This window comes from Bufo gargarizans, chromosome 11, assembly GCF_014858855.1.
Source record: "Bufo gargarizans isolate SCDJY-AF-19 chromosome 11, ASM1485885v1, whole genome shotgun sequence".
Lineage (NCBI taxonomy): Eukaryota > Metazoa > Chordata > Amphibia > Anura > Bufonidae > Bufo > Bufo gargarizans.
In genome coordinates this window covers 46430970-46452996 of record NC_058090.1, presented here as the reverse complement: position 1 = coordinate 46452996, position 22027 = coordinate 46430970, and the positions used below count along the sequence as shown (strand labels likewise).

General features: G+C 46.9%; 1 protein-coding gene across 1 annotated transcript in view; it reads right to left on the bottom strand.

The window, feature by feature from the left end:
• LOC122922179 (carbohydrate sulfotransferase 9-like) overlaps nt 1-22027 on the bottom strand; it is a 44507-nt gene that overhangs the window by 6692 nt on the left and 15788 nt on the right. Inside the window, exon 2 of the mRNA XM_044272694.1 lies at nt 610-744. Coding sequence (XP_044128629.1) covers nt 610-706 — 97 coding nt within the window. The 5' untranslated portion in view covers nt 707-744. The remainder of the gene's footprint in view (nt 1-609; nt 745-22027) is intronic.

The following is a 22027-nucleotide window of genomic DNA, read 5'->3' as shown; positions in this document are numbered from 1 at the left end:
TATCTGTGGTGTTACATAGGACTGCAGGTGATATCTACTACATTATCTGTAAAAAGGGGCATGGTCACAAGTTGGGGGGGTGGGGCGCGCAATTCTTGGCTTGCCCCAGGTGCTGGCAACCCACGCTAAGCCACTGGGGACCATTTAATGATCCATTTTAGTTGGAATTGGAAAAAAATCAAAGTGGGGTGAAAATGGAAAACAAAACACAATTCTGCCATTGTTTAATTTTTACAGCGTGCCCTATGTAGTAAAACTGACGTTACCTGCTTTCTCAGGGTATGATCGCAGTGATACCAATTTATTTTTTTTTTCTTATGTTTTAATACAACAAATGTAAAAAGTTGAAAAAATGTCTCAGCATCGCCATATTCTGAGATCCATGCATTTTTTGTATATTTATGTCTAGAGAGCTGTGTAAAGGCTTATTTCTTGTGGGGCTGTCTGTAGATTTTATCAATTCTATTTTGGAGTATGCATCAATTTTAACTCTCTATGCTTAGTCATTTAAAGATAGCAGTCAATTAATAATTTATTTATGACCTTACCTGAGGAGCTTCGCGACAAAATTACCATTTTTTTAATATATTTTTTTTAAGAAACACTTACTGATAGGAATGAGATGTTTTTTCCATGTATATAGGAAGAAGGCACAGAGGAATGAAGAAATGAGGAGAAGAATACGTTTTTGTTGCAGTTTTCTCATTTCGGTCTGATGCACAATAAGAACGTCAGTCCTGAATACTAAAATGATAAAAAAAATATATATATAATAATAATAATAAAACAATTCTATAAGTAATAAGAAAAATAGTTTGTCTTATTTTCCTGTAAACATGAAATGCATTTACAGGAACATCTTACAGGTTATGGTTACACTACAATTCTAATACATATGAAGTACAGCACATTCCCTCATGATACAATTACAATTACGTCAATCTAGCTGGTCTAAATTGAAAAAACAGCCTTTATTCATTGCTAATCTATCTTAAAACTGAAGTAGTTATATGCATGTCTTCTGTATGTTTACTGTATATTGCACTGTTTATAATTAAGTCAAATATCATAACTGATTTATTATGTTTTCACATGTCTCTCACTTGCTTTATGCATTATCTTCATTGTTCTGGCCTCTGGTTATGTTCTGGAATAACTGAAGGACATTCACCCCTTCATTGTCAGAGCGTTTACCCCCCTGTAGCAATGGGCCTATCTAACTGCAAATAACTAATTTCTGAGCTAACCTACATGTGTTTGATATTATTTTTCATGGGACACCTTAGACCTTTTCTTTGTGCCATTAGATGACAGATATAATATTTTAAAAAATATTTAAGGAAAAACAGATTTTTTTTCCCTTTCTTATCAATATTTTTGTTAACTGTTACAAAAGGTTTCAAGCAGCAGGGGGTGCTCTCACATCCAGAAAAGTGCTCTCCTCCGGCTTTTAAATTGTACACTGCAGGGCGTGGCCTGGGCGTCTAAGCAGATGGCGGCGTGAACGCTGAGCTCTGCCGCTGAAAGAAACAAAAAAGGGCTTTAAAGTCGGAGCAACGCATCCTATGGGGAAAAAATTACCCCTTAAGAAGCCAGGTAACGCTCCGATCCCCATCCCGGCCAGCTATACGCTGGATAACTACTTTATAAGGGTCCCAACACTCATGGCTCCGATTTGCGGCCTACCTCAGCCTGAGGCCTCTGTGGAGTACAGCAGTGCGACCACTCCGACACTCTGCCTGCCACAAAGACAGGAGCGCACCATCAGACAGCAGATCAGGCGGTCTGTCCTCTCGCATGCAGCAGAGGAGTTTGTGCCCGGTCAGGGTTAACACTGGGCTGATAAGCAGGCAAATATAACGGCAGAGCCCTCCGCTAAGGCCCTTTTAACACTTGAAATGACACCTAAAATGGCACAGAAGCAGACGAGGCAAGCAGCAACCTCGTCACAGAAGAGGATAGATTGGGGTGATGCTGCAGGGGACCTTACAGAGCCAGCACAGAGCCTGGGGAGAAACGAGGGTGCAAATGTATGCTGGGATCAACTCTCAGACTCTGTAGATGAGGGGGAAGAGTATGCTGTACCATTCTCACATTCCTTGCTACTTCACCAAACTCTGAAACATTTGCCTACCAAAGAAGACTTCAAGGCACTGATAGCCGAGATGAGGAGTGCTTGTTAATCCGAAATATCTTCACTGCGTCAAGATTTTAAACAAATGTCGGCTCACATTGACTCTATAGAATCTGATCATGACGATACACGTCGCTACGTGACTCACTTGCAGTCAATTGTTACTAGTCAATCTCAGGCTGTTAAAGATTACTCTCGCCATTTAGAAGACTTAGATAACAGGGGGCGCAGGAACAATATCAGAATTAGGGGCCTACCAAAATCGGAGTTGGATGAACACCTGGACGACTTACTAGGAGAACTTTTCAATATGATATTAGGCTCTCAACCGCCAATAGCTATTTAATTGGATTGAGCACACAGAGCATTGCGCCCTAAAGGTACCTCAGCATTACCACGTGATGTGATTTGTTGCCTACATGACTTTCAACTTAAGGAATCCATTATGGCTAAGGCTCGTTCCCTGTGCTCTATTGAATTCCAGGGTACTGTCATCCAGCTGTACCAAGACCTTTCCCGACTAACACTTCAGAAAAGGAGAGCCCTGCAACCCCTACTAGCATGTCTGCGTGATAAGAAAATACTATACAGCTGGGGATTTCCGTTCGCCTTGCTGGCCTCTAAGAATGGCAAAACATCTGTCTTACGGAGTCATGCGGATTGGCTACTTTTTGGTTCTGCTTTGGACATTCATATTCCACCTTTTGATGATTGGGAGATTCCAGAAGCTTTGCCCCGGTGTGGCACTCCGCTCGTCAGAAACAACATCGTTCCCCTCCTGTCACGAGGGTGTCAAGAGCCACGCCTGACTCCGTTGTACCCGGGGTCAGGAGGTCGCAGCGGTTGGCTGCACGCTCTATGTAAGATAGGGATGTTTCCTTATTGTAGCTTTCTGGGTTTGCTTTGCAAACCCTTTTGGCTCACTCAGGGATCCGTAGCTCCTTCTCTCAGCTGTTCCTTGTCCAGCACTCCCAATCCTCCTTATATTCCCCTCTCACACTTCTCTGGTTGCCAGATATAGAGCTTCCTGCCTGGACATCTATTCTGACCCACTGGAGCTGTGTTGCTGCGTTCTCTGATTGTTGCATCAGAACGCTACCCTCCGGATCCCTGTTGGACCTTTGTGGACTGCTGTGGTCGCCCACCTGGGTGTTTGTGTTTGTCTGTGTTTGTCTGTCCTCTCCCTGGTGTTTCCCTCTTAGTGCAGTGGTGAGGACTAGCGATCCCACCGGCCCGTTCACTATCCAGGGCTCATTTCAGGGAAAGCCAGGGTTTAGGCACGTGATCGCTGCACGGGTGAGGAACCTGTCTAGGGACGTCAGGGCAGTCAGGTACCAGCCGCAAGGTGAGTTAGGGGTCACCACCTTTCCCTCTCCCTTGGGCAGGGCTTTCCCTGTTTTCCTCCCTGTGCATGTTGCCGGTCATTACATTATATCTGGCCCTTATTTTGTGTAGGTAAAAAAAATAAAATATATATATCTTTTTTTTTTTTCTACCTACTTAGAATCCAGTATGGATCAAATTGCTGCTCTGACCGAACAATCTCATGGCCTGTCTTTGGTGAAGGCATCGGTCCTCCAGCAACAGCAGCAATTACAACAGACCGCAAGCCCAGCGGTTGCTACTGGTAACCAGGTTGTTGCGGAACCCAAGGTCCCTCTCCCTGACAGATTTTCTGGGGGAAGGGACAAGTTTTTGATTTTCCGTGAGGCCTGTAAATTATACTTTAAACTGCGCCCTTACTCCTCTGGTAATGAAGAACAGCGGGTGGGTGTGGTTATTTCCCTGCTGCAGGGGGACCCGCAGTCCTGGGCGTTCTCTTTACCTACTGATTCTCAGGCGCTTCGGTCAGTGGATGAGTTTTTTGGGGCCTTGGGTCTCATATATGACGACCCTGACCGAGTCGCACTGGCTGAATCAAAACTACGGAGACTCCTACAAGGAGAGCGGCCGGTAGAGGAGTATTGCTCTGACTTCCGTAGGTAGGCTACGGATACCCAATGGAACGACCCGGCTCTCAGGAGTCAGTTCTGCTCTGGGTTATCCGAAATGGTTAAGGATGCGCTTGCATTGTATGAGACCCCCTTTTCCCTTGATGCAGTTATGTCCCTTTCTATCCGTATAGATAGACGCCTTAGGGACAGGTTGAAAAAACCGGAGCCATTGGTAACCCCTCCCAAGCAGCAGTTAGTCTGTACGGACTTAGATGAGCCTATGCAGCTAGGAGGAACTACTCGTCAGGTCCGTCCTCCTGTGGTTCGCCGTAGGCTGGGGGTTTGTTTTTGTTGTGGGGAGAGGGGTCATTTCATTAATGTTTGTCCCTCCTTCCTCAGAAACAAAAAAAACGTCGGAAAACTACTAACCCCAGGCTGTGTGGAGGATGTCAGCCGGGGGGTATACGTTTCCTCCATACGTACATCGCAATTTGTGTTGCCAGCGGTGATTGTTTTTGGTGATAAGACAGAGACTATTTCTTTCTTTCTAGACAGTGGAGCAGGGGTAAATTTGATAGATGCCCATTTTGCCCGCACTATGGGTTTGTCTCTCTGCACACTACAGAGACCTATTCCCATATTTGCTATCGATTCTGCTCCTCTGTCTCAGAGAAATCTCACCCACATTGTTCATAACTTACACCTTCGGGTAGGGGACCACCATAACGAGATGCTCTCATGTTATGTTCTAGAGGGGCTTCCCGCTCCGGTAGTGCTGGGTCTTCCCTGGTTGGTAGCGCACAATCCAGTGGTGGATTGGCAGGCCAGGGAGATATTGGAGTGGAGTGAGCCGTGCAGAGAAAATTGCTTAAATAGCAATTGCTTAGTCGCCTCCATAGCTACCCTACCTACTTTTGTTTCGGACTTTGAGGACGTTTTTTCTGAAAAGGGTTGTCAGAAGTTACCACCTCATCGTCCTTATGATTGCCCGGTTAACCTTATTCCCGGCGCAAAATTACCCAAGACCAGGTTATATAATCTTTCAGGTCCAGAGAGACAAGCCATGAAGGATTATATCTCCGAGAGTTTGGCTAAGGGACACATCAGACCCTCTTCTTCACCCGTGGCTGCAGGGTTTTTCTTTGTTAAAAAGAAAGATGGGGGCCTGCGTCCTTGCCTAGATTTTCGTGAATTAAATCGGATAACCATCCGAGACCCATACCCTCTTCCTCTCATTCCTGACCTGTTTAACCAGATTGCGGGTGCTAGGTGGTTCTCCAAACTCGATCTTAGGGGGGCCTACAATCTGATTCGTATTAAAGAGGGGGATGAGTGGAAAACAGCTTTGAACACCCCTGAGGGGCATTATGAAAATCTAGTTATGCCTTTCGGCCTGACCAATGCTCCTGCCGTCTTTCAACATTTCGTTAATGACATTTTTAGTCATCTAATAGGCAGGTTGGTGGTAATATACCTAGATGATATCTTAATTTATTCGTCTGATCTGAGAACACATGAGGAGCATGTCAGACAAGTACTACAGGTCCTACGGACGAATGAATTATATGCTAAAATTGAAAAATGTGTTTTTGCCGTTCAGGAGATACAATTCCTAGGTTATTATTTATCTGCGTCAGGTTTCCGTATGGATCCTAGGAAGGTCCAGGCAATTTTGGATTGGGATCTTCCTGAGAACCTCAAAGCACTACAACGGTTCTTGGGCTTCGCGAATTTCTATAGGAAATTCATTAAAAATTATTCGGTGATCGTAAAACCCCTTACTGACATGACTAGGAAGGGGACTGATTTTTCTAAATGGTCTGACGCCGCTAAAGTTGCTTTTTCCTCTCTAAAAGAGAGGTTTACCTCAGCACCTGTACTAGTCCAACCTGATGTCTCTCAGCCTTTTATTGTTGAAGTCGATGCATCAGAGGTGGGAGTGGGGGCTGTACTGTCTCAGGGTCCGTCTCCTGGCAAATGGCGTCCTTGTGCTTTCTTTTCTAAAAAACTATCTGCAGCAGAACAGAACTACGATATTGGCAATAGGGAACTGTTAGCTATTAAACTTGCGTTTGAGGAGTGGCGTCACTTCTTAGAGGGGGCAGTCCACCCCGTCACTGTGTTTACGGACCACAAAAATCTGCTGTACCTCGAATCAGCTAAGCGTCTCACCCCTAGACAGGCTAGGTGGTCGCTTTTTTTTTCCAGGTTTAACTTTGTGATTACCTATCGTCCTGGAGCAAAAAATACCAAGGCTGATGCACTATCTCGTTGTTTCCCTGGAGGGGGTAATGTGAGTGATCCGGTGCCCATTCTTCAAAGAGGGCAAAATGGCACACTTCATTGCGTTACCCGCACTACCTAATGCTAAAACTCTTGCTCAGGTATTCGTCAGTGAGATCGTGAAGCTTCACGGGGTCCCCTCCGATGTTGTTTCGGATCGGGGAACCCAGTTTATTTCTAAATTTTGGAAAGCTTTTTGTTCCCGTTTCGGAGTTCACTTGTCCTTTTCCTCAGCTTTCCATCCTCAGTCGAATGGACAGACTGAGCGTACCAACCAAAACCTGGAGACATATCTAAGATGTTTTGTGTCTGAAAACCAAGAGTTGTGGTCGTCATATTTACCATTAGCTGAGTTTGCCATAAATAATCGCCGTCAGGAATCCACTGGCAAGTCACCATTTCTTGGTGCATATGGTTTTCACCCCCAATTTTGTACTTTCAAAGAGGGGGGGTCTTCTGGGGTTCCCGACGAGGAACGGTTTTCGTCATCTCTTTCATCGGTATGGCAGAAGGTGCAAGCTAACTTGAAAAATATGGGAGGTAAATACAAATGCATGGCTGATAAGAGACGGTCGCCAGGTCCGGACCTAGGAGTGAATGACTATGTGTGGTTATCTACTAGGAATATCAAATTGAAGGTTCCCTCTTGGAAACTGGGTCCTAGGTTTATTGGTCCATACAAGATTGTAGCCATCATCAACCCCGTGGCTTTTCGCCTGGAGTTGCCTCAGACTTTTAAAATCCATAATGTCTTTCATAAGTCGTTGTCAAGGAACCATGAACCAGACGTACAACAGAGATAAGTGGAGAAGAAGAAGGTTTTATTGAAGAGCAAGCCGTAAGCAAAGTCCAAACGGATGGCTAGACCGAAGCAGGGTCTTGCGGAGACAGAGGTCAGGAACCAGAAGGGTAGTCAGACGTAGCCAGGATCAGGAACCAACGGGGTAGTCAGACGAAGCCGGAATCAGGAACCAACGGGGTAGTCAGACGTAGCCAGGATCAGGAACCAACGGGGTAGTCAGACGAAGCCGGAATCAGGAACCAACGGGGTAGTCAGACGAGGCCAGGATCAGGAACCAGAAGCAGCAGCAGTCTTGGAAGCATGTGAACACAGGAGGACCAAGCAAGGAACTGAAGCCACAGACCTCCTATATATATGAGCTGGGCATCCAGCTCCTCCCAGTGGGAAGGAGGAGCCGCAGGGTGGGAGGCTACAAGAAAACCCAGAAACCAAGATGGCCGCCAGCACATGTCAAACGAAGGGAACAGCAAGGAGGTAAGACCATGACAGTACCTCCCCCTCAAGGGCCCCTCCTCCGCGGAGTAAGGAACGGTTTCTGAGGGAAGCGTGCGTGGAAGGCTCGGAGCAAGACAGGAGCATGGACATCTGCGGAGGGAACCCAGGAACGCTCCTCTGGACCATAACCACGCCAATGGACCAAAAACTGCACCCGGCCGCGGACCAGGCGTGAGTCCAGGATATTGCTCACCTCATACTCCTCACGATTGCCCACTTGGACCGGACGAGGCCGAGGAATCGAGGAAGTGAAACGATTACACACCAGCGGCTTCAACAGGGAGACATGAAACACGTTGGAGATCCGCATGCCAGGAGGAAGCGCAAGGGCATAGGCTACCGGGTTTACCCTGCGAAGCACTCGGAAGGGACCAACAAAGCGAGGCGCCAGCTTGGGAGTGGGCACTCGAAGGTTGAGGTTGCGGGTGGACAACCATACGCGGTCTCCGACCTGGTAGGAAGGAGCGGACGCTCGTCTGCGATCAGCCTGGAGTTTCTGGCGCTGCGCAGAGACCTCAAGGGACCTCTGGATCTGTACCCAAGAAGCACGTAGGACGGAAAGGTGATCCTCCACAGCCGGAATATCCTGGGGAGAGAATATCTCCGGTAACACGGCAGGTTGGAACCCATAATTGGCCATGAAGGGAGACGTCCCAGAGGAAGAGTTCACCGCCGTGTTCCTGGCAAACTCAGCCCAAGGCAGGAGGTCAACCCAATTGTCTTGGTGATCGGAGACATAGCAACGAAGGAATTGCTCCAAGGCCTGATTGGATCGTTCTGCGGCCCCATTGGACTGAGGGTGGTAGGCCGAGGAGAAAGAGAGATGAATCCCCAACTGGGAGCAAAAGGCGCGCCAGAACCTGGACACAAACTGACTCCCCCGATCCGACACAATCTCCTTGGGCAAACCGTGCAACCGGAAGACCTCCCTGGCAAAAATCGAGGCCAACTCTTGTGCAGAGGGTAACTTCTTGAGAGGAACACAGTGGCACATTTTGGAAAACCGATCCACTATCATGAGAATGACCGTATGGCCTCGGGATGCAGGGAGGTCCACAATGAAATCCATCCCCAGGTGTGACCATGGACGCTCCCCGGTGGCTATGGGTTGCAAAAGGCCCAACGGAAGGTGCCGAGGGGACTTACTCTGGGCACAAACGGAGCATGCCGCTACATATGCGGCGATGTCGGAACGTAGGGAAGGCCACCAGAACAGACGTGAAACAGCCCAGGACAGCTGATTCTTTCCAGGATGCCCCGCGGCCTTGGAGTTATGGTAGGTTCGCAACAACCGAGTGCGCAACTCCTCAGGCACAAAACACCTGCCGTTGGGTCTCCCAGAGGGAGCACCAGATTGAGCCGCCAAAATCTGCTCACCCAGGGGAGAGGTCAGGCTGGTGCGAATGGCGGCCAGGATCTGATTCGGAGGTATGACCGAAGTCGGAATCGACTCCTCCCCGGACAGCTCGGAGTACTGCCGTGATAAGGCATCCGCTCTGATGTTCTTGGAACCGGGTAGGTAGGAGACCACGTAATTAAAACATGACAAGAACAGAGCCCATCTGGCCTGACGTGGTTTCAATCTCTTGGCCTCAGAGAGGTAGGTCAGATTCTTGTGGTCCGTCAGGATGAGAACCGGAACCACCGAGCCCTCGAGCAAGTGCCTCCATTCTTTAAGGGCCTGCACGATGGCCAATAACTCCCTGTCACCAATCTGATAGTTGCACTCCGCGGAAGACAGTTTCCGGGAGTAAAACCCACAAGGAAGCAGAGGACCCTCCGGTGTTCTACGCTGAGACAGGAGGGCGCCTACTCCCGTCTCAGACGCGTCCACCTCGAGGACAAACGGCAACCCAGGGTTGGGATGCGACAGAATCGGAGCCGACACAAATGCGGATTTTAGAGCCTCAAAAGCTCGGATGGCCTCGGGCGGCCAGACCTGGGGATTACTTCCCTTCCTGGTCAGATCCGTGAGAGGCTTGGCTAGCAAGGAAAAGTCCCTGATGAACTTCCGATAATAATTGGCGAAGCCCAAAAAGCGCTGCAGGGCACGAAGACCACTGGGCTGGGGCCACTGTAAGACAGCCGAAACCTTCTCAGGATCCATGGAGAACCCCTCAGCGGAAATGATGTAACCTAAGAAGGTTACCTGGGATCGGTGAAATTCACATTTCTCAAGCTTACCGAACAGCTTGTTCTCTCGTAACCTTTGCAACACTCGTCTGACATCCAGAATGTGGGCCTCCATGGATTCAGAATATACCAAGATGTCATCCAAATAGACCACCACACACTGCTGCAACAGGTCACGGAAAACATCGTTGATGAATTCCTGGAAGACTGCGGGCGCATTGCACAACCCAAAGGGCATAACCAAGGATTCATAATGACCGGTCCTGGTGTTAAACGCGGTCTTCCACTCATCGCCCGCCTTGATCCTTACCAGGTTATATGCCGCCCTCAGGTCGAGTTTGGTAAAGACCGTGGCCCCTTTGAGGCGATCGAACAGCTCGGAAATCAAGGGTATCGGGTAAGCGTTCTTGATCGTGATGCGATTGAGACCCCTGTAATCGATGCAAGGCCTCAACTCACCGCCCTTCTTTTTCACAAAGAAAAATCCAGCCCCTGCCGGGGACGAGGATTTGCGAATGTGTCCGCGTGAAAGCGCCTCCCTCACGTACTCCTCCATGGCCTCATTCTCCGCTACCGACAGTGGATAGACTTTGCCACGAGGAGGAACGGCACCAGATTGTAACTCTATGGCACAATCGTATGGGCGGTGCGGAGGTAGGGCAACCGCACGCACCTTATCGAATACATCCCGGTACTCCTCGTATTCAGGAGGCAACAGAGAGTCCGAGGAAGTACTCAGCAACTTGACAGGCCCATGGATGCAACTAGCCCCACACTGCGGTGACCACGAGAGGATCTCGGCCGATTTCCAATCGAAAGTCGGATTATGCTTCTGGAGCCAGGGGTACCCCAAGACCACCGAGTAGTGTGGAGACGAAATAACCTGGAGACAGACCGACTCTCTGTGAACGGCACCAATGACCATCCCCACTGGAAGGGTCTCATGAGTCACGTGTGGCGGCAGAAGGGGTCTGCCGTCTATCGCCTCAAGAGCCAGTGGGGAACCTCGAGGCTGCAGAGGAATGGAATTGGCGGCGGCGAACACACCATCAATGAACAAACCACCAGCACCAGAGTCCACCAACGCCTGGGTCGTCACCGAGCCCCCGACCCAGGAGAGGACAACAGTAATCAGTGGTTTGTCAACACGGGAAACCGGGGACGAGGAGACTCCACCCAAGATCTGCCCCCGACAGGACCTCAGGTGCGAGCGTTCTCCCGGACGGTTCGGACATGCCAACCGAAAATGCCCACCGAGACCACAGTACATGCATCGGCCCTCGCGTCTCCGGAGTGCCCTCTCCCCCTCGGAAAGGCGAGCAAACCCCCGCTGCATGGGTTCACCCCCAGACAAGTCATCCCCAGGAGGCGTGGGAGGAGAGGGAGGCACGGGTGGGACAGCAAACGTAGGCGCCAATCTGTTAGGAGACCTCCGCAGGCTCTCCTTAAAGGAAGGTCTCTCCCTGAGTCTGGTGTCAATCAAAATCAGGAAAGAAATAAGAGACTCGAGCTCCACTGGTAGGTCCTTAGCTGCAACCTCATCCTTCAAGGCATCCGAGAGACCATGAGAGAAAGCAGCGACCAGAGCCTCATTATTCCAGCCCACCTCTGCTGCCAGGGTACGAAACTCAATGGCGTATTCAGCTACGGATCGTGAACCCTGTCTGATGGACATAAGGAGCTTCGCAGCAGAGGCAGCACGAGCCGGCACATCGAATACCTTCCGAAGAGAAGCAACAAAACCGGAAAACTCGGCAACCACCGGATTGTTGTTCTCCCATAAAGGGCTGGCCCAGGCCAAGGCCTTGTCCGAGAGCAGCGAGATCAAGAAGCCCACCTTTGATCTCTCAGTAGGAAAGGCATGTGGCAGCAACTCGAAGTAAATGCCCACCTGGTTAAGGAAACCTCGGCACTGAGTTGGCTCTCCCCCAAAGCGCTGTGGAAGGGGGGCAGAACCGGTCATACCCCGAAACACCACAGGCGCAGCAACAGGTGTCGGGGTAGACTCTGGCGCAACAACCGGAGCGGCAGTAGGAGCGGGCCCAGGAGCGACAACCGACCCATCGGCAACGGAAGCTAAATGAGCCGTGCGTTCAAGCAGGGTTTGCAACGCCACAGCGAACCGACCCAACAGGTGATCCTGCTGATCAAGTCTGGCAACCAGCGTAGGTAGCGAGGGTGGCCCTGTACCGTCAGAATTCATGGCTTGGTCCTAATGTCAAGGAACCATGAACCAGACGTACAACAGAGATAAGTGGAGAAGAAGAAGGTTTTATTGAAGAGCAAGCCGTAAGCAAAGTCCAAACGGATGGCTAGACCGAAGCAGGGTCTTGCGGAGACAGAGGTCAGGAACCAGAAGGGTAGTCAGACGTAGCCAGGATCAGGAACCAACGGGGTAGTCAGACGAAGCCGGAATCAGGAACCAACGGGGTAGTCAGACGAGGCCAGGATCAGGAACCAGAAGCAGCAGCAGTCTTGGAAGCATGTGAACACAGGAGGACCAAGCAAGGAACTGAAGCCACAGACCTCCTATATATATGAGCTGGGCATCCAGCTCCTCCCAGTGGGAAGGAGGAGCCGCAGGGTGGGAGGCTACAAGAAAACCCAGAAACCAAGATGGCCGCCAGCACATGTCAAACGAAGGGAACAGCAAGGAGGTAAGACCATGACAGTCGTTACTCAAAAAATATGTTCCACCTCTAGAACCGTCACCGCTGCCACCCCCTCCTGTTGTCGTGGATGGTAATTTAGAATTTCAGATATCCAAAATTATTAATTCTCGTCGGGTCCGCCGCTCTCTCCAATATCTGGTGCACTGGAGAGGTTACGGTCCCGAGGAAAGAATGTCTGAGGTAAACGCCGACAGGCTAGTTCGGATTTTTCATGCCTCTCATCCTGAGAGACCTGGTCCTGAGTGTCCAGAGGCCCCTCGTAGAGAGGGGGGTACTGTCACGAGGGTGTCAAGAGCCACGCCTGACTCCGTTGTACCCGGGGTCAGAAAGTCGCAGCGGTTGGCTGCACGCTCTATGTAAGATAGGGATGTTTCCTTATTGTAGCTTTCTGGGTTTGCTTTGCAAACCGTTTTGGCTCACTCAGGGATCCGTAGCTCCTTCTCTCAGCTGTTCCTTGTCCAGCACTCCCAATCCTCCTTATATTCCCCTCTCACACTTCTCTGGTTGCCAGATATAGAGCTTCCTGCCTGGACATCTATTCTGACCCACTGGAGCTGTGTTGCTGCGTTCTCTGATTGTTGCATCAGAACGCTACCCTCCGGATCCCTGTTGGACCTTTGTGGACTGCTGTGGTCGCCCAGGTGTGTTTGTGTTTGTCTGTGTTTGTCTGTCCTCTCCCTGGTGTTTCCCTCTTAGTGCAGTGGTGAGGACTAGCGATCCCACTGGCCCGTTCACTATCCAGGGCTCATTTCAGGGAAAGCCAGGGTTTAGGCACGTGATCGCCGCACGGGTGAGGAACCTGTCTAGGGACGTCAGGGCAGTCAGGTACCAGCCGCAAGGTGAGTTAGGGGTCACCACCTTTCCCTTTCCCTTGGGCAGGGCTTTCCCTGTTTTCCTCCCTGTGCATGTTGCCGGTCATTACACCTCCACAGGGTGACTTATCCAGGCCTGGAATTCGGGATGCGCCTCCGTGAAAATGGTCGCATCTATTACAAGTCCCCCGCTTGATGCTTTATTACTCAGCGGCGGTTACAACACCTGAAGAAACTGTATGATGATTTTATTCATCATTCTATGTTTTTTTTCTGCTCTTTCGTCTTTTTTTTTTGTTGCAACCTCAGCCTTTGTGGGCGTTCAGTCGCGCTCCGACGGATGGCGTGCCCCTCCCCCTTCATTAGGGTTGTTGATGGATGGGGAGAGGTATGTGGGAACGTTAGGGTTGTTTTTTATACCCAACGATAATAGTTAATTGGATTCTCTTATATGTGTATTGTACTGTGTGTTTCCCTACTCCCTTCTGTGTCTTTTCTTCCGTTTTTCTACTTTCAGACATCCTGGCCATATTGTAGTCGAGGTGACAGCTTTGGATCAAATTTCTGGATTTGGGTTCTCCTGGAGGATTACTCTATGCACGTCCTAAACAGCAAGTATGGTTCTCTATACACACACATAAATTATTAAGTGTGTTTCACTGAATGTAAAGGGTCGTAACTCCAATGTCAAATGGAGATTAGCCCTTAACGAATGCCACTCTGAAAAGGCAGATGTCATTTTCCTTCAGGAGACTCACTTTGATCAAAATGGCTCCTTTATGTTTGCTTCTAGGTTGTACCCTCGAATATACTATTCATCAACTGACAAAAAGAAAGCAGGAGTAGCTATTCTTTTATCTACAAACTGCCCTTTGCAAGTTGAATCATCAGTTTCAGATGTAAATGGCAGATATGTTATACTTAAAACAACTCTTAATGGTAGTCCACTCATATTGTGAAATATCTATGCTCCTAATTCGGCTCAAATATCCTTCCTAAACAAAGTATTACTAAAGCTATCTTCCTATCTTCCTGCTGCGTTAATCGTAGGGGGGGATTTTAACCTCGCTTTTTCAGAACATATGGATAGAACCTCCATTAGTAGAAATACAGTCCCACACTCTCAACTTGGACTCTCTCGTGTTTATTTAGACAGTTGATCCAGAAGTTTGCACTTTATGATCTGTGGAGAATAAATTATCCCACGGCCAGAACATGTACTTTTTATTCCCATCCGCATCGCACGCATACCCGTTGTAAGATCCTCACCTGCTTTGCACTCCAGGGGAACCAAGAGGGGTCCTCGTGGAGTTGCGGGACAGGTTATGCGTGTCTCTGATGCACCAGCGCTGACTCCTTTGCGAGCCAGTGCGGAGATGCGTTCGCTTGGACATCGGAGGGGAGGACCGTCGGAGTCCCGGGGACAGAGTGGCCAGGAGAGTGACAAGACGCCGCGGCCAGGGTTGTCTCCGGTGTCTCCTGCGACTTCCGTTTCCGCATCTGGGTCCACGCGCTCGCATACTCGCGCTAAGTCAATCATGCGTCCGTGCGTACGCACGAGGGCAGGTTCGCAAAGGGATACACGGTCGCGAGTACGCGCTTCTTATGCACTTCGTCGACCAGTGGCGCATATTATACTGACTCACAAGAGCAAAGTGGATTAGGGAGCCAGCCATGGGTTAATCAACTTGTGATTGCCTTAGGCCTTGTCCTCAGGTGCAGGGCAATTTGTTCACCTATGGTAGTGGACACTTGGCACCCTGGGATTGGTCAGCAGGCATTTAAAAGGAGGTCTCTCAGGGTGATCAGTGCCCACTGTTATTTTCCCTCAACCAGGTATAGGTCACAACTCCTAGTGACTGAAGACTGCCAGGAACTTTGTCCTTTACAGCGGACCCAAGATCTGGAGTGACTCGACTGCCAAGTGCACAGCATTATTCTGCACTGGTTGGGACTATTCCTGGAATCTCCTTGCCTGGTTTTTTTGTTATTATTCCTTGTTACCAGCAAGTGTCCTGGACGTTTATGTTTCTGGTGAATAAACACCTTTTTGCTTTCATCACTGGTCTGTTTGTTGGTGCCTTGCATTACACCCGTATTGATTATTTTTTTGGTAATCTCCCAACCCTTAGGTTGCTTGGTGACGCGGAAGTCGGTGATATCACTTGGTCAGATAATGCCGCAATCTCGATTCTCCATAAAAACTTTTGAAATGCGTACTAGGGAATATCACTGGAGGTTAAATGAGACTTTACTCACTAGGCCAATACTCAGATAAGAACTTCAAACTACTCTTCCTGAATACTTTTCTATTAATCAGCCTTCTGTCTCCTCTGTTTCTGTGTTATGGGAAGGGCATAAGGCACTGTTTAGGGGTAGCTGTATTGCTTTGGGTTCGAGGCTGAAGAAAGATCGTGCTTTACTCCACTAAACTATTAAAACTCAGTTGAAAGATCTAGAGTCCCAGCTAGAGAAGCAGCGTTCTTATCACTTGTTACGCCGCATAGTGCTCCTTCGAGCTAGATCACGTGACATAGCCTTTGCTAAAACAGAAAAACTCTTATTATACTCGAGACAAAGTTTTTATGCTTGGGGCAATAAACCTCACACTATGTTAGCAAGACAACTCCGAGATTCTAACATTTTGGGATCTCCTACAGTCCTGAGACGTCCTGATGGGACTAAGGTTTATGACCCTGGAGAAATATCGAGGATCTTCCAGGATTTCTATGCCTCTTTATATTCCCTTCCACAACAAGTGTCATTTGACCAGGTGGGAAGAAATAGCCCCCTTACCTCATTTTTGAATAAATGCAATCTCCCAAAGGTAACAAATGAAGCACTATCGTCACTCAATGCTCAGATAACGATAGAAGAAATCCAAGAGGTAGTAAACTAATTGCCCAACAACAAATCCCCTGGTCTAGATGGTCTGCCCTACCTCTATTATAAGACCTTTTCCTCTACCCTTTTTCCACATATGCTAGGTTAGCGTATTGGTTACCGCAACTAGTGCATAAAGATCAGATGGGGTTTGTGATGGGTGGTCAGGGTGGGGATAACACGGGGAGAACTATAGACCTTATAGATAATATTAATAAACATAACCACCAGGCTTTTTTGTTGAGCCTCGATGCTGAGAAGGCATTTGATCACCTGATCTGGCCTTTTTTGTTCTCTGCATTTGGAGCTTATGGTATCTTAGGACCCTTTATTACTGCTCTACACACTGTATACTCAGCAAACGGCTACCATTAAAATGCCCCATATCCAATCTCAGCTGACACCCACATTCTGACTTTCGGATGATGAGGCATGGGTCTTTCATTTTCCACTGTTCTGCGTACCAGACATTTTATTTGTACAGGTTGGGTAAAGGGCATCTGTCAGCAGATTTGTACCTATGAATCTGGCTGACCTGTTGCATGTGCACTTTGCAGCTGAAGGCATCTTTGTTGGTCCCATGTTTATATGTGCCTGCACTGCTGAGGAAATTGAAGTTTTAATATAAGCAAATGAACCTCTAGGAGCAATGGGCTGAGCTCTTTCTGCAATGGCAATGCCCCCATTGCCCCTGGAGTCTCCTTTGCATATATTAAATATTTCTTTTTATATATTAATATATAATTTTTTCTCAGCAATCCAGGCATATATGAACCTGGGACCAACACAGATACCTTCAGCTGCCAAGTGCACATGCAATAGGTCAGCCAGTTTCATCGGTACAAATCTGCTGACAAAGGCCCTTTAAGTGTACTTTTCTCAAATTTAAGGTGCAATTGAATGTCCCTCCCCTTCTACAAACACACTGCGCACTTGTATTGACAATATATAATGGTAATACAATGCATTGACACAGGCATATAAATGGTTTTATAGCAGCACAACACATTCACTTATAAATCATGGCTTCTTGGTGCAATATAAGGAGTTAACTGGTATATAAATGCTGTTATTGGAGCACAACACATTTACTAATAAAGTATTGTATCTTTTTTATTAATTTTTTTCAAAACATTTTATTTCATTTCCGCAGACAGAAAATTATTCAGACATAGATACACATATAAGGATGTATACATTTCATATGACCCAGGTATCAATCTATATCAATGATATCCTGTCTTCCAAATTTAACAATATCACGAACACTGACAATGACAAAATAAAGAGCATTAAGTCTAAGAAATTAATAATGAATAAAGAAAGAATAACCCCACTCCCTCCTCCCAACCAAATACTGTCTGGATGTACCTCCTCCCTTATACTATTGTTACCTTGCCCAAAGAGCAATAAGAAAAGGCAAGCCTAAAATAAACCTCCTATATCTATATCTATTTCTCCTAATTCATGAAACTTTCAATTTTCCTAGAGTGCCTCTGATATCTTTCTGTTAGTACCATTCAATATGTTTAAAGTTACTCATGAGAGCTTGTGTTTCTTCCGTTGACAAATGTTTGGCAATAAATTTCGACCATTTATTCAAAAAAGCTGCTGAACTCCTGTTCTTATTGGACTCCGCATCTAATTGGTCCATTAACAGGAAGTGACGCATTAGACTGTGGAATTCTGTACCTGTGGGAGTCTGAGGCTCTAGCCATTTTTGTAATAAGCATTTCAATGCTACTAGTAACACCCCATCTATCAGTTTGGGTACTTGGATTGTGTCTGGAAATATATGAAATAGAACTACTTCTGGTTCGCATGGTAAATCAATATGCCACGTGTCTTTAATCCAAGACAGCAACCACTCCCAATACTGCCACGTCTTGGGACATAGCCACACCCCATGGTCCAAATCCGCCTTTAGGAGACTACATTTTGGACATTTATTTATCCAAGACTGTGTATTACGTGTATTAATTAAGTTGAACGCGTATATTGCTCTGTGCATTAGTTTCAGCTGAGTTTCCCTCCATTTTTCACATATTACTGCTTTCCTTGTCCTAATCCACCCCGTCATTATCCTCTCTCTCCAGTCTTGGTTCACCAATAGTTTACCCCATCCTAAAGTACTGTATCTTGACGCAATACAATGTGTTAACTGAAACTAGTATATTAATGCAGTCATTGAGCACAATGCGCCTGTTAATAATACACGGTATTGATGCAATACAACACATTTGTAACAGAATTTATGTTATCGATGCTGGTTCTGGGGTGTTAGCAAAAAGTTTGTAAAATATTTATGAATTGTAGAAATGTCCGGCTGGCTGCTCATTTACAGGATAGAAATGAGACTTGCAGGATTTTGGTTGCAAATTTTGCAGTGCAACGTGAACTTCTCAGTTGCTAGCATCTGTGTGTACTCTGAGTGAACAGCCCCTCCCTACCTAGGCTTTCACTTATAAAACTGTGATCTACCTAATTAAATGTCCTTATCCTGTCCCTATACTCTCCCTACCACACCTAGATTATTGACTTGTGTCTGTAATTGCTTTTTTTCTGAGACACAGCCAACATACATGCTCTGAGATCGCAAGCTGTGCTTAAAATGGTATCTCTCCAGCCTAGAAGTTGAAGAACCTTCCAAAATACAGCCCCTTATTGGCTAACAGGCTGTTAGCCTCTAAGTCGATTAGGGTAAGCCCCCTTTCTCCCATGGTCATGTGATCCTCCATCTTCATCTTTTCTGTTGTTTCCCCTGCTAATTCTCACAATAAAATGGCACAGATGCATTTTGTATGATTCCGATGCAAATCACTAAAACTTCTGATTTGTTTGACAGAAGAATTTTTGTTATTTATTCATAATGAATTCAATTCAGTTAGAATAGATTCACTCATCTCTAATCTACTGTATATATAGATAACATAGGATCCACCATTCACAGCAGATGATGGTCACAGTTTATCTACTGCACAGGTCATAGCATATGCCTGCAAAACTCTTCCAAATAATTCAGAGTCAGCTTCTGTCCATTGTGTATATGACCTATGTGGCTGCTATAAAAGAGGAACAAGTCTTGACGTGTTGTTAGGCCTAGTTACCAATGTGAGAACTGCACAATTTTTTTTAAATATAGGCAGAGGCATCAAGAATTCAATAAAAAACACCAAAATTCTATAACAATATGATTAACATAAAATCATAATTTAATCAATAGGTCATGTGTCTGGTGACACATTCCCTTTAGGGTACTTTCACACTAGCGTTATTCTTTTCCGGCATTGAATTTCGTCCTAGGAGCTCGATACCGGAAAATAACTGATCAGTTTTATCCTAATACATTCTGAATAGAGAGCAATCCATTCAGTATGCATCAGGATGTCTTCAGTTCAGTCTTTTTGACTTTTCAGGACGGAGATAATACCGCAGCATGCTACGGTTTTATCTCCATCCAAAATTCCGGAACACTTGCCGGCATTGTTCCGGAATGGATAATGGATAAAAAGTATACTTAAGTTCCTCTGTTTCAGTCCTTGAAGCCGTTGTGCAATCCGATTGGTATAATATCAGTGGACCCTGAGCACTGACATTCAGAATGCGATACAAATCCAGGTGTTAAGGCAAGGCAGGGTTGCCATACAATGCCCTGACAGCATCTTATAACAGTTCTAAAACAGGAGGTGCCAGCAGTTCTGCCTACCAATGGTACGAACGTGTGGGCAGGGTCGAGGAGGTGTCGGCAAGGTTTATGATCCAGCTAAGGTCAGCCTTGAATGTTTTTATTCTGGCTGAGCCCACAGTTCTGTGGAACCACTAAATACAGCTATGACATTAATGTATTAATGACCCTTATGATTTTACGACTCGAGTCCAACAAGACCAAACTTGACTCTGCTGGGGCTTGTGGTTCTGCAGGATGGCTTAAAGCTAGCTTTTCAGCCTTCCAAGGGCACAAGAATATGCCTACGACCAGAGATATTAAAAATGACTATGTTTGAGTCCATCAAAGGTTCAATAGGTCGCTTTCTCATCTCTTTCTGGTCCCCTGCTGGGACTGTAGTCAGAATGTCTGGCTAATGTTATCCCAGGATCCAGTATTGCGCAGTGAATGTCCGACCGCTTCCCTGTTCAGACATCTCCACTGCGCCTGTTCCTCGGAGCACTATGACGTCATCGGCGCAGGCGCAGTGGAGATGTCTGAGCAGGGAAGCGGTCGGACATTCACTGCGCATGCGCCGAAAACAGACGCGCACGGCGCATGCGCAAGAATTCGTCCGCTTGATCGCATTCCGGAGGAGATGGGCGGGCTGGAGGGAGGCGCTGGGCAGCGGAATTTTGTGAAGGTAGACCGATCCTCTAGGTGCTAATGACGCCCCCATAGCACCTAGAGGGTCATTAGCATATTAATAGAAGTTCTTTTTTTAGAGAAACGGCTGCCCCAAAAGCTATTATATTAGGATTGTTTGGCAGAGCAGACACTAGCGGATCGCTAGTGTCTGACACCTAATTATGTGAAAACGAAGTGGTAGAAACCCTTTAGAGCTGAAGCTGAATATAACCTCTTCTTAACTAATTTACTATATATGAGTGGAGGATTAGAGCATTTCCTTCCTCCAATGTTCCCGTTTGCCTTGCGCAGGGCAAGGTCTGTTTATTTGCTGGTTTGCTGTTTGCTAGTGATGTATAGGGCTTCTAGTTGTACCTGCCTCTAAAAGAGCCTAGAGATGTGCTACAAACCGGCCATTTGTGCCGGTGATGTTACCGGGCTCACTGCTAGGTAGAAGTCTCCGCCTAACATAATGAGAAGAAGCCTGGTATATTACGGCAGTATGCAAACAGACCTTGCCCTGTACAATGCAGCACAAGACAAGGGAGAGCATGGGGTATTTTTTTTTGTGATTGCATTGTACTCATTTTAATCTAAAAGTCATTTTTTTTATTGTTTTTTATAAAAAAATGTAGAACCCTTTTCTCTGTACAGCCTTGAGATTCTCTAATAGCCTTCTGTCTGTTTTCATTCTGTTCCATCAGGCAGCTCGGCTGACAGCTCCTTATCTCTGGTCTCTGACCCTATAATTCATTGTAGCTCAATTCTTATTTTACTGATAGGAATAGGCTTAAATACGTGTTTATAACCTTTTAGTAATTTAAAGATAAGGTTTATTGGATGACTGACAAAAAGTGAAACTACAATATACCACTCAAACAGCTAGAAAAACAGCTAACCCTTTGGGACAGAATGGCTGAATAATTTTTTTATGACGACCAATTGAAAAAATGATTTTTAGCCCAAAATGAGTAAAATGCAATCATAAAAAAAGAGATGTTCGGCTGACCTATAACTTGCCGCATAGGCATTTCAACAAATAAATAACATTTTTACATTCACAGCTAAAAAATTATTATCCCTGTGAGGGATGACAAATATAGTCACCTTTTATAATGTCATTACAATTTACACAGCACAGACACATAAATGTGCCTCATTTTGTGTTTTCAAATACCTGTCACAGGGCGCCAAAGGCGCACTCGGTCTCCCATCAGCCGCACACCTGCTGCTTAGCTTCGGGAGCGAGGGTCTGTGTTTGGCCTCGTTCCCAGGGCGGCTTTGCTAGCTGGGAGGCTCCCTGCTCTTAGGTCTGCCTTGAGCGCCGAGATGATCACTCAGCGCTCGACTTGTCTGTCTGTCGGTCATGTGACGCTGGCCACGTCACATGACCCTCAGACCCCACTATAAATACAGGCAGCCTGCTGGCCACAGGTTGCCTGTTAATTCTAGGTTCCTGACTAGTTGTTGGACTACTGATTACTTACCTGATCCTGTTCCCTGATGATCCTTTGCCTGCTCCTCCTGTACTGCGCATCCCTCTTGG